The sequence below is a fragment of the Corylus avellana genome, chromosome 2 (genome assembly GCF_965113065.1).
Source record: "Corylus avellana chromosome 2, dhCorAvel1.hap1.2, whole genome shotgun sequence".
In the NCBI taxonomy this organism is placed as follows: Eukaryota; Viridiplantae; Streptophyta; class Magnoliopsida; order Fagales; family Betulaceae; genus Corylus; species Corylus avellana.
In genome coordinates this window covers 875,956-889,342 of record NC_142491.1, presented here as the reverse complement: position 1 = coordinate 889,342, position 13,387 = coordinate 875,956, and the positions used below count along the sequence as shown (strand labels likewise).

Here is a 13,387-nt window from a genome sequence, read left to right as displayed (position 1 = left end):
AAAAAAAAAAAAAAAAAAGGATTGATTTCATGATGCTCATTGATTGTGGGCTCAATGATATTGACGAACTATGTCCAATTTAAGGAGAGATCGTTAAATCACGATTTATTTTAAAATTTTAAGTTAAGAGGAAAATATTTAAACATTTATCACTTAACTTAAAAGTTTAAGTTCATAAGAAATAATTAATTTAAGGGAAAACTTCACTTTACACCCCTCAACTACTGCGCGTTTTGAGAAGACTCCCTAAAATTCAAAAACTTTCAATTTACACCCGAAAATTCAAAAGAGGATTGAATCTTTTGAAAGACTAGTGACTCCCCAAGTTTTAGATTTTGACCACTAACAAATGATGGCCAACCCTCTGTAAAGGGCTGTGATATAGATTACACGGCGTGCTAAGCAGGCCGTGAAGGAAATTTTTTATTTTTTAATATTTTAATGCAAAAAAAAAAAAAAAAAATTGCACGTGGCGTGCTCTCTTTTCATTCACCCCTCTGTAAAACACTCTTGCGCATCAACTTCTTCTAGGCTTCTAGGCTAATAGGCCAATACTTTCTAGCAAGATCAATGAGATGTACCATCTTAGCTCCATTGAAGTGTTTCTCAAAAGCTAGCGGCATGAACTGCAATAAAAAATTGATAAGATTTTCATTAGATATATATGATCAAGCAGTCTTCCTACTTTCAAAAACACTGCATATGATACTCATTCCTCTCTGGTGTGGGTTGAATGCTCTAATTTACATCATAAAACATATCCATATTTTTCCTTTGAACAGAGATGCATTGGTGTTTTCAAGTAAAAATAACCTACACAAGAGAATTGACTCTTTAGCTTCTACAAGTATAGGCCTATAAATGTTGTTTTCAAATAAAAATAAGGAGAAACTTTACTGAAGATCCCCGAACTTCCACCCGTTATGAAATACCCCCCATAAACTTCAAAATCTCTCAATTTAGTCCCCTTAACTTTTAATTGCTCTCAATTTGGACCCCTCCGTTAATTTTAGCCGTTAAAAATACAAAAAAGACTAAAATATTCCTGATTTTTTTTAATTTAATTTAATTTAATTTTTAAATAAAAAACATTTTAGAAGTTAAAATTTTATACAAAAGTCAAGAGTATAAAATTTAACGGAGGGGTCCAAATTGAGAGCAATTGAAAGTTGAGGAGACTAAATTGAAAGATTTTGAAGTTTAGGGAGGGTTTATCAAATCGGATGGCAGTTCAGGGGTCTTCAGTGAAGTTTTCCTAAAAATAAGGAGAAATTTCACTTTGGCTCCCTGAACTTTCAGCTGTTTATAAACCCCTCTTGAACTTTCAAATCTCTCACTTTGGACCACTGAACTTTCAATTTCTATTATTTTGGAACCCTATATTTGTTTTCAACCTTAAACTCAAACGGTTTGACTTTTTATGCCCATTATACCCTCACCCAGTCCACTTGAAATTCCTAAAACACTCCAAATCTATAGCACCCACTCTAGCCCAAAACGACATCATTTTGGGCATCTATTTTTTTTTTGGGGGGGGGGGGGGAGGGGGGGAACTTCATTGAAGACTCCTGACCCCTGAACTTCTACCCGATTTGATACACCCCTCTAAACTTCAAAATCTCTCAATTTAGTCCCCTAAACTTTCAATTGCTCTCAATTTGGACACCTCCGTCAGATTTTAAACGTTACATGACGTTTATATTCCTGACTTTTGTATAAAATTTCAACTTCCAAAACGTTTTTCTATTTAAAAAGAAAAAACAAAAATTAGGGATATTTTGATCATTTTTTGTATTTTTAACGGCTAAAATTAACGTAGGAGTCCAAATTGAGAGCAATTAAAAGTTCAGAAGATTAAATTGAGAGATTTTAAAGTTTAGGGGGTGTATTTTCAAACAGGTGAAAGTTCAAGGGTCTTCAGTGAAGTCTCCCCCCCACTTCCCCCCCCCCCCCCCTCCCCCATTTTTTTTGTTTTTTAAGAAAAGGCAAATATAAAAAATAAAAAAAGAAATCGGGGTGGCTGGAGTCACCCCTTGGCCAAAAATGGGGTGGTTTTTGGCAAGGGAGTGGCTCCAGCCACTAGAGCCACCCCCATGCCCGGTCTGGGGTGGTCGAACCACCCCCATGGCCAAGGGGGTGGTCTGGCCACCCCCAAAAAGCCAAAAAAAAAAAAGAAAAAAAAAACCAGTTCACAAAATGGCTTTTGGGGGTGGCCGAACCACCCCCAAGGGCCTAGGGTGGTTTCGGCCACCCCCATACCTGCCGTAGGGGGTGGCCAAAAACACCCCCAGGCGGATCACCCCCAAAAGCCCAAAAAAAAAAAAAAAAAAAAACCATTCATGGAATGGGTTTTGGGCTTTTGGGGATGGCCGGACCACCCCATTTTTGGCCAAGAGAGTGGCTCCAACTACTCCGAGTTTTTATTTTTTATTATTATTATTATTATTATTATTATTATTTTAATATTTTGTATTTTATAATTTTCATGCCCAAAACGACATCGTTTTGAGCTGGGGTGAGCTAGTGGGTGTTGTAGTTTTTGGGCCCAAAATGATGTAGTTTTCAAGTGAGGGTATAATGGGCAAAAAAAAGTCAAACCGTTTGAGTTTAACATTGAAAACTAACATAGGGGTCTAAAGTGATATAAATTAAAAGTTCAGGAGTCCAAAGTGAGAGATTTAAAAGTTCAGAGGGGTTTGTAAAATCGGTTGAAAATTCAGGAGATCAAAGTGAAATTTTTCCTAATAATAACCTACACAAAAGAATTGACCCTTTAGCTTCTAGAAGTATAAGCCTATAAATGTTCAAACGGAATCCATAGTTCCATCAATAATGAAAAAGAAACGTCAAAACCCTCACCGGTTTGGGTATTTTCTTTTCAATGCTTGTTTGTAATTCATTAATGTCATTATTTATTTGGTTTTAATTTTTTTTTTTTAATATTAACCAATACTTGTATATTCAAGTGAAATGGGAATGGATCTCACGCTGCACAATATTCATATATTTAGTTAGGGCAAGTTAACTCGATCAGTTTTATTCCAGATTCGTTTTGTAAATATGTGGAACTCTTAACACTTTTGTTCATTAAAATCTATTTTAATCAAAAATATTTAAACAAGATTTTCTATTTAAAGTATTTAGCTACAGACAAGTCCCAAAGTGGCTGAGATAATCCATCTCAAGTCAGAAGAGGTGCAGAATCAAAACACAAAAAAATTTCAACTATAAAAGTGCAAGACCTGTTCCAATTGGACAATAGAAGCAATAGTTGTGATTACTAAATGAGACAAAAAACAATATGGGCAGGAGCCAATGTACACTAGGAAGTCAGTGTCCACCCCACATCATCGCAATAAATACCATTGAAGGGGAAGGGAAGCTTTTGAGACATTGAATTCGAAGTTTGGTCGAATGGAAGCATAGTTTAAGCTTATGCGGGCTGAGATTCATCGAGTGCTCGCGGTGGGGAAGGGGTCTCAAACGCTTCCCCTCCCCTTCCCATCGCGAGCACTCGCTTAATCTCAAACCCGCATAAGCTTGATTTCAGTCCAGACCAAAGCGCCTGAATGTAGTGTACAGCATCGACACTATCCCTGCTAGCTCACAAGTACCTGAAACAGAGACACATACGCCGTAGGAATGAGAATACAAGTGCATTGAACGCAATATCTCGTGCAGTTCTTCCCATTTGCAGCATAGAAAAACATAAATTAGAGCACAAAATGCAAAAAATACAAAGAAAAAACAGATGCATGATGGTTCATAAAAGAAGCTCGTAAGAAGGCTTGGTATGATGGTTCTTTCTTTGGTCTTGATTAATTAATTATGTGCTTGACATTTACCGTAGAATTTTAAAGTTGAAAGTGTCTCAAGCCATATGGATTTTGAATGTAGTCGTACTTAAAGAGTATGTTCAAATTTAAGTTCATTGTATATAGTCAATTCAAATGAGTTTATGATCACCATGACATGATAAAATATGAAATGGATTTGTGAGTAGCTGCATGTCCCAATGAGATTGATCACAAACGGAGAAAAAAAATGTGAAAAGCATGTTTTTTTTTTTCACATAATTGAATGGCAAAAGATTTTATAGATTTGGTTAGGCCATTTTAGGTGAATGGTTATGCCATTGTGGATACTCTTAACTCATACATGGGTTTAGATAATCAAATGTTATAAACTTTTCGCTCTTTATTTACAGCAGTATTGACCAACCCACAATACAGTAGAAACAAGCATTCAAAACAAGATTTTTATAAAATCTAAAACATGTGAAGATGTTCATAAGAAAATGAAAAAAAAAAAAAAAAAAAAAAAAAAAAAAAAACCTTGTAATAGATGTTTGCAATCTGTTTTCCTTGGAGACACCGGAGGATTTTGAAGATGTAGATCCTTCTGCAGACCTTTACCTTCCCGACGCGCCCGCCCCAGCACGCGCCCGCACCTTCCTCAATCTCCCCCTCAGCAACAACTCTGGCTTTCACGGCCTTGGCAATGGCAGCCACGACGTTCTCGGTATCCAGGCGGAGAGTGATTCTGGTCCCCCTCAGTCTTGGCCCGGTCAAACACATACAGTATGGTTACGGCAATCTTGAATTTTATATTTTTATTTTTTATAAAAAATTAAAAAAAAAATAAAAATTATGGGCAATATGGAAAGTTTTGGATACAATTGGTCAAATTATAAAAATTTGGAGCTTTGAGTGTGAATTACAAAAATTGAAACTTTGGTATTCGAATTGAAAAATGCTGTAAACTATGGGGTTAAACTGTAATTTTCCCATATTCTTATATTATATTTCAAAAAGTCTCTTCAAATTCAATCATGTTGACCAGATATTATAGGCTATGTTTGGCAATGGAATTTACTTAGGAAGTGGATCGGTATTGTTGTAGATTTGATTGATGTGAGAGAAAAAAGTAAGAATGTTTTGTATAAAAAAAGTGATTTTTTTATAGTAATTTTTTGTTTTATAGTAATTTTTTTATTTGAATAGTAATAAAGATGATTGATTTAATGTAAAAAGTAAAAATGTTGAGATTGATTTTGAAAGAAAAAGTTTAAGTTTTTTTTTTTGGGTTTTGCGTCATGGGTCCTCTTTCTAATCCAGCATCTTTCCAAACATAACTTATATGTTTTAGAATAACTTATACAGGAACTTGCACTTTTGTGCATCCAATTTGACACCTAAGCTAAACTTGCCAAACTTAAAATTTTTTTAAAAAAAAGCTTAACTACACTAGATTATATCACATATGAAATAAAAAATTAATTATATAAAATAATAATAATAATAAAAAAAATAGAATTGAAGGGGTGGCTGGCTGGCCACCCCTAGTCCTAGGGGTGGTGGCGAGGCCACTCCCATGGCCTGGGAGTGGCTCGCCAGCCATGCACCCCATGGGCCGCCACCCCTTCAATTCTTTTTTTTTTTTATTTTTTTTTTATTTTATCTAGAGTATAATCTAGTGTGGTTGAGTTTTTATTTTAAGTCTAAGTCCAATTAAATTGGCTGATATGTCAGCTTCTTATTGACGGCATAAAATGTGACTTTTGTGCATTAGGTGCACCCAAGCCGCTCTCTATATTTTTATGATAGTTCTAACATTAATGAGTGAATTTCCTTAAACTTTTTGAGATTATATTTTTATTAATAAAGTTAAATACATTTCTCTCCTCTGTAATTTAACAATTTTATTTTTTATTTTATAGGGTTTAGTTTTTATCAGATGAGGTATCTTGGGTTTACATAAAGACAGAGATAATATTTCCGTCAAACTTTTGTCCAAATATTGATGGGAATCCACGTTAGCGCCCTCTAAAATTTTGACACACGTCTCTATATATAAAATTAAAAAAAAAAAAAATAACTTTTTAAAAAAAATTAAAAAATTATATATATATATATATATATATATATATATATATATATATATTGTTTTGGGAAAAATGGGTTGCTTCCTGCCACCCCATTTGGCTGAATTTAACAACACTAGCTATTTTCCAGCTCATTAATTTCCTTCTAACACGCATAGTCCATATCCCAAGTCCAAACCATTACACTGTTGACACGAGAAGCTTCTGTCATTTCCATTCTCAATATAACGTCTCCTTTTCTTTTTTCTTCTTTCATGAAACATCTCTTTTGAGTTTCTAGACTACGGGGCTTGGACGATTCTCACAAGTCAAATGTGATGTGTGTGCAGGGAAGGGGCAGTGTTGTTGAGTGTACAGCTCACCTTTCACCTTTCACGTGATTGTTGAGTGTACAGCACACCTTTCACCTTTTCACCTATAATTTTTTTTTTTTAAAAAAAAACATTAATAGTAATCGAGCATTCCAAAATAGATCGTGAAAAATGAAAATGCAAGAAAATAGGGGTGCAAAGGCGGTTACGGTTAGCGGTTAGTGGCAATAACCGCTAACCGTAACCGCCTTAGCGGTTAGTAGATTTCACTAACCGCAACCGCTAACCGCCTAACGGTTAGCGGTTAGCGGTTAACCGCCGGTTAGCGGTTAGTGAAATAGATAACCGCCCGCTAACCGCTTTTTTTAAATTGGGCTTTTTTTTTTTTGCTTTTTGGGCTTTCTTTAGGGCTTTTTGGGCTTTTTTTTTACCCTTGTTTTTTTGTTTTTTGTTTTTTTTTTTTGTATTTTTAATATCTTCTTAGGCCCAATTGCTATAAAAAGTGCCCATATTGAAAAATCAAAAATATTTGACCCAAAATTTACATTTACTTATACTTTAAAAAAATTTTCTTAAATATTAAATCATAACCGGTTAACTTTTTTTTAAAAAAAAAAAAAAAAATCAACACAACATACTAAAAAAAGTTCAGAATTCAGACAACTGTCACAACATATAAAAAAAAATATAAAAAAAGTTCAACACAAAGCATATAAAATAAGTTCAAATAAAACATTAAATAATACAAATAAAACATTAAAACTTCATCAATCCTCTCATTTGGTCCTCTAGCAAATCCTGTGGACATCAAAAGAAAAAAAGTTATAAAATTAAACATAATAATATTAAGGCACAAAATACATTAATACATTAATACTTCAATTGTGATTAATGTATTAATGGTTAAATTTCTTTTTCTAAAAAATGTTCAAAAAATACATTAATACTTTAATTGTGATTATAAGTAACACATTGTTGAATCTAATGTCAATTACTTAATTTGATATTTCTTTTTCTAAAAAATGTTCAAAAAATACATTAATACTTCAATTGTGATTATAAGTAACACATTGTTGAATCTAATGTCAATTACTTAATTTGATATTATATAATTATATAGTCTAATTAAATTATATCATATGATTCATATGATTAATTATTTAAATTCTTATCATATTTACTTATAATCTTTTTTCTTTGAATTGAACTTAATATCTAATGGTAAATGATAATGTTCAAACTCCTAAATCTTAAATTCCTAAAGTATCTAATAATTCTTTAATTAAATTGTAAACTTGTAGTTATAAGTAATATATTGTTTAATTCAATTGAATCAATTGTGATTATCATTGTACATGAATCATATGATTAACTTGTAGACTTATGACTTATGAGTTATGTCATATTATATATGTATTATTTATTATTATATAATCATATGATTTAATAATCAAGTCATCATGTGATATAATCATATCAATTATAGTGATAATATATAAATTACTGAAATTATAATGATAATACATTAATACTTAAATTGTGTTTATAAGTAACACATTGGCCATTGTTTAATCCAATGTCAATTACTTAATTTGATATTATACGAATCATATTATCATTGTACATTAATAATATGATTCACTTGAAGTCTTGAATAAAGTATTTGAATTGTCATTGAATCATATGATTAAGTATTGATATTATACATTTATATTATTCATATACATATGTAGACTTATATAGACTTATAAGTTTATAACATACATTGAAAATAAGTCTCTAGATATTTAATTGTTGTATTAGTATGAATTGGTATACTTATGAGTTATGTCATATTATATATGTATAATTTGTTATTATATAATCAAATGATTTAATAATCAATCTCATGTGATATAATCATATAAATTATAGTGATAATATATTAATACTCAAATTGTGATTTAATGAAGTGATTATGTTATATGTATAAATATTTTTATAATTATAATTATAAAAATATATTATATAAAAAGGCGGTTAGCGGTTAGCGGTTACGGTTAGTAGACCCAATAACCGCTAACTGCTAACCGCTAGGTGGTTATGGCGGTTAGGCGGTTAGCGGTTAATGCGGTTAGGCGGTTAGGCGGTTATAGCGGTTAGCGGTTTTTAACCGCCCGCCTTTGCACCCCTACAAGAAAACATTTTTCAATTTTTGTTAAGTGTCAAAAGTATGTTTATTTAAGGTGTTTCCAGGGTGGAATTACATGGCCCCTGCCCTTGGGGCCAACCCTCCAAGGGCCATGTAGTCTTCAACATTTTTTTTTTTTTTTTTTTTTTCAGTCTTTAAAATTTTACTCTTAATTTTTTAAAAAAAAAATTTTACCCGTCTAAACTCTATTTACCTCCTTTGGCCATTTGAGGTAAATTATTTTTTAATGTTTTTTATTTTAAAAAATATATATTTTTTATTAATTATCTGGACACATGTCAGCCTGTTATTGGTGTTAACATGGCATTCCGTCAAATTTTGGACGAAATTTAGATGGAGGTACCATTTCCGTCTTTATACAAAACTCAAGTACCTCCTGTAAAAAAACGTAAAATCTGAGGGACAAAAAATAAAGAAGTTAAAACCCAAGGGGAATAAGGTATTAAACCCTTAATATTATTATGGTCAACATTTCCAATTCAAATATGATATTGGATTTAATTGTAAGTAGCCAAGTAGGTATTCGGTAAGATGATTCCTAACAACTACCCTAAAGCTGCTTCCCTTTTCTACATGTAAGAAAATCTCAAAAAAATCATAAAAACTCACCTACAGCAGCTTTTCTATATCTTTCCTACACATTATGATTGCTACAGTTGAATCTATTGGGTTCAACATTAGCAATCCATATGGTTTATTATAATCATAAAATGACATTCTCTCCCCTCTCACACCTCCCTATCAAAATAAATGAATATAAAAATTAAAAAAAAGAAGTAAAAAGAATAATATTTTCATGTTATAGGAGTGTATTTGAATAGGGGAGCAAAAAGTAATTTTGTTATTTAAGTTTAGGCTCCGTTTACTTCGACATAAAATGGTTTCCGTTGGAAAATATTTTCAGGGAAGTCATTTTCTCTGAAAATGTTTTCTCTCAAAAACATTTTACGAAGTTTACCGCGCCCACGAAAAAAAAAAAAAATATATATATTCGAATAAGGTCCCTGCCGGAACTTGCGCGGGTCCTTGCTAGGACTTGACCGGGACCCGCTCGGGACTTGCTCGGGATTTGTCTGAGACCCGCTCAGGACTTGCCTGTCATTTTTCAAAAATTAAATAAGAATTTTCGGTCAAAAGTAAAATATTTTTCGCTGACCACTATTTTACATCGAAATAAATACCGTAAAATGCAGAAATTATTTTATAAAAATTATTTTACATCGAAGTAAACAGAGCCTTAGAGAAAATAAGAGAGAAGCTGCTGTGAATGTTGTAACCAAACAATGGGACCTCTTAATCTTAATACTGATTTTTGTGTTTTAAGTTTGTTGTTGATATCTTTTTATTCTAAGATTAGGAAAACAAATGACGGAAAATAAATTTTTTTACAATACAGAGACATAGATGGCCTTTGTAAACTTTAATAATTTTCATGTTTATCAAATTTTAATGTTAAAAAATTAAAAAAGGGAACAGTGGCTTCGTTTGATAGCCGATTTTGCCATGATTTTGGCTCTATATTATTCATCTCACTTTTTCATTTTTTCAATATTTTCTTATTTTTTACATCACATCAATTATTTTTTATTATTATTCAAATAAAAAAATCACTACAAAATAAATTTTTTTCATTTTTTCATATCAAATAATCTTACTTTTTCACTTTAAAAAAAAAATATATATATATTCTTACTTTATTTATTTATTTTTACATCAATCACTTTTTGTTATAGTATCGAACCAAAATTAAAACAAAATTGTTTATCAAACGAACCCAATACTTAGCCAGCCTTACGTCTCATTTCATGGCGGCCCTGACCACGTTGATCCACCTTTCATGTAGGGTGTTCACGAACCTCCACGAACTATGAGGAGGGATGGGTTGTGGGGCCTCTAGGAGACTTCGACCCCTTAAAGCTCCATGACCCTTTTTGTTTGTTAATGGACTTTGTTTGTTTAGTGGTCTGGAACTATTGTAAAATTTGATTGATGTAAGGAGTTGTAAGTTCAATTGAGAGGTGAGTTGTGAAACTCCGTGACCGTCTGTGAAAGGGAAGTTACAAGGCCTTCGCATCCCACCCCACCCCTTTATGGAGGTTGCAAAAATCACCTCTGAGGGAGGCCGTCATCATTAATTACAATGACTCCGATATATATATTTTTTTTTTTTCATTACCTAGGGTTCAAAATCTTCGGAGTTCCTTAAGCTTTTTTTATTTTTTTTTATGTGATTATAGTAGCATTTACTTGTTGGGAGTTGCATATGAAAGGCCTAGACAGTGGGAATCCCAGGCGCAAACGGTTCTTCAAGTTCGACTAAGCCATAACTTGCCCCAGCTCCACCAAGACATCAATGAAAACCAATATGACTAATACTAATCAGATATATGTGAAAATTTTCTATTGTGCAGATTTGAACCTATGCCCTAATACATGTCTAACCACTAAATAAATTTTATTGAACTATTAAACGACCACCCTTAATGGTTGAATTCCTTAAGCTTGGTAGCATTGTTTGGTCTTTCTGGATGGATTTTTCTAGCTTAGCCTTTATTTCATTAAAATTAAATTCGCACAGTTCTCCACTACAGACAGAGAGGATAAAGGAAACATGTTCTAAACCGACAAAGTTGCTAAGAAAAATAAAAAACAAAGTTAAGTAGTGTTTGTATTCCACAGCTAAGTTTGACGGTTTGACCTCATTTGGTCTTCTGTTAAGGATTCGTGGGAAGAGAGAAAAGAAAGAAAATTTCATTTATTTAGTCTTCCACTGAGAACTGTTGGTTACTACGAGATTCCTGCATTGCATTTATTGATTTGAGAGCCTCGTCTGGCAACACTTTTAAAGGCAGTTAAGGTAGTTTTGGTAAGGTCGACAAAATGGTTTTACATGACCAGCATAACGTTTTATTAAATGAGTTATATGACACGAATTTGTTTAATCTAAATCTTAATTTTAAAATTATGTGCCGTTTTCATATAAGTTTATGGGTCGTGAGTTAAATTGTTAACCATAAATTAAGTTAAATTTAAAATTTATTAAAAAAATTAAATTTTTTTTTTTAAAAAAATAAATTGTATAAACGTGTCAACCCACGAACTTATTAAAAGTATGTATTTTTCACATGTTCAGGGAACATATGTCGCTTTTATAGATTAGATTAAAATAAATTCTTACGATTCAATTAGAAAGAAAACTCTGTCCTTTCCATAATGGTAAGATTCAAATGTTTTAATTCCTACATTGCCCACATGTTTTTAATTAATTATTTACCGTTATATTAGGATAGGGTTGGAACAGGTACCAAGGAAAACCTTTGGTCATAAATATTTTGGATTTCTAGTTACAACTTGCTAAACTTTGTCGGGGGCAAGAAGATCTACTTTAGGCACATTCCTCAACTTACAACTTGTTATATATATATATATATATATATATATATATATATATAATAAGCAGGTTGAAATAAATAGTCTACGGCCCAATTAACAAAATAAAGAGTTGGATGTAGGCGTTTTGAAAAAATGAATAGTTAAAGTAGAAAAAATGTATTATTCAACTAAATATTTATTGCGCTGAATGTGAATGCAATGCATTATGTTGGTCCATTTAAACACCGATACTTCAAATTGGGCTCACCAAGATTAAAACTGAATGCTCGATTAAACATGTTTATTTTCAACAAAGATGATTCTATATATTACACAAACCATTTTAAGATTTTACGAAACAATTTAAACAGGGCATATTCCAAATTACTTATTCAAAGTACATTCAAATTCAATTCAAGCTAGTAAATATCAAATAGACTTGGCCAATGATTTGAAGCCCTAGAATTACAATTGTCACCAATGACCACCCCATCAATGCAGCGCAGATACCTTCAAAAACCTGAAAGAAGGAAAAATGTAACAAGATTAAACCCTAATTTGGATTAAACCTATATATATATATATATTATGAATAAAAATATAATTTTTTTTTTTTTAAATACCAAAATAAAAATTATTGCTTTAGAAAATTTTTTATTTTGTTATTTTTTTTTAAATTAAAAAATAAGAAAAAAGTTGGCCCAAAGTTGGCCCCAAGTTAGGGCTGTATCATTCCTCAATTAATTAAAACACACGTCACATGTTCTCTTTTTGAGTAATACTACTTTTTACACTCATTAATAACGTGTTTTAAACCTGTAACTTTTCACACCCATTAATAACATTTTTAAACCTGTAAAATTACTTAAAACATGTCATCAAAATCGATATAAAATAAATGTCATAAACGAGCGTGTAAGAGAGAAGTAATGCTACAAGTCCCTCTTGTATGACTTTTGTGCCCCTCTAAGAATGATGTGACTCTGAAAATCACCATTGAGTTTGTGATTAATCATTATTAGTTTAATTAAATGGTAATTTTAAGAGCCACATCATTCTTGGAAGGATACAAGAGAAACTTCTAGAATTACTCATGAGAGAAACCTTAGCAATCGGAAGGAGGGGTGAGGTTGCACTTGGCTGGCAGTTCCATGGCAAGCTTAGGATCAATCCCAAGAGCAGGCAACACCAGAGAGTTCTTATACGAACAGAGGCATGTCAGATCAGCACTAGCAAGAGCCTTGCAACACTCTGGCGTCGGCTCGGCCGGCGTCGGCTGAGTCACCGACGGCTTGCAAGCCGCGAGGCCATCATCGTCCATGTTGCACAAGGTGACAGCCCTCGACGACCCTTCAAACAAAGCAACCATCAGAATCACCATCACCACCATCTTCCTAATTCCCATCATCTCCATGCTTTCTGAAGAAAACTCAGTCGAGTTCACTCACATGGTGATCATCATGCACATGTTATGGTTATATAGAGAAGAGCTGAGATGATCAGGAGCCACGAATTTGGAACCCGTGAAGGAGAATTGGCAGGATTCGGGTCACGGGGGATTCTTGGTCGGTTTTAGATTATAGCATTCAATGCATTATGCATGCAATGATGGCCAGTATTTCCTTTGTT

The 13,387-nt window shown here is 32.6% G+C and overlaps 1 protein-coding gene across 1 annotated transcript; it reads right to left on the bottom strand.

Annotated features, from left to right (window-relative positions):
- Nucleotides 1-12,042: 12,042 nt before the first annotated feature.
- Nucleotides 12,043-13,227, bottom strand: LOC132165236 (putative lipid-transfer protein DIR1). The gene is made up of 2 exons (XM_059575721.2): nt 12,863-13,227; nt 12,043-12,278 (listed from the first exon to the last, which is right to left on the bottom strand). Exon 1 carries the CDS (start codon nt 13,170-13,172, stop codon nt 12,864-12,866), a length of 309 nt encoding a protein of 102 aa, XP_059431704.1. The 5' UTR covers nt 13,173-13,227; the 3' UTR covers nt 12,043-12,278; nt 12,863.
- Between the last annotated feature and the right edge of the window lie 160 nt (nt 13,228-13,387).

What these genes read in the sequence shown, in the direction of transcription:
- LOC132165236 (XM_059575721.2), bottom strand. Translation starts at nt 13,172, where the DNA reads ATGGAGATGATGGGAATTAGGAAGATGGTGGTGATGGTGATTCTGATG.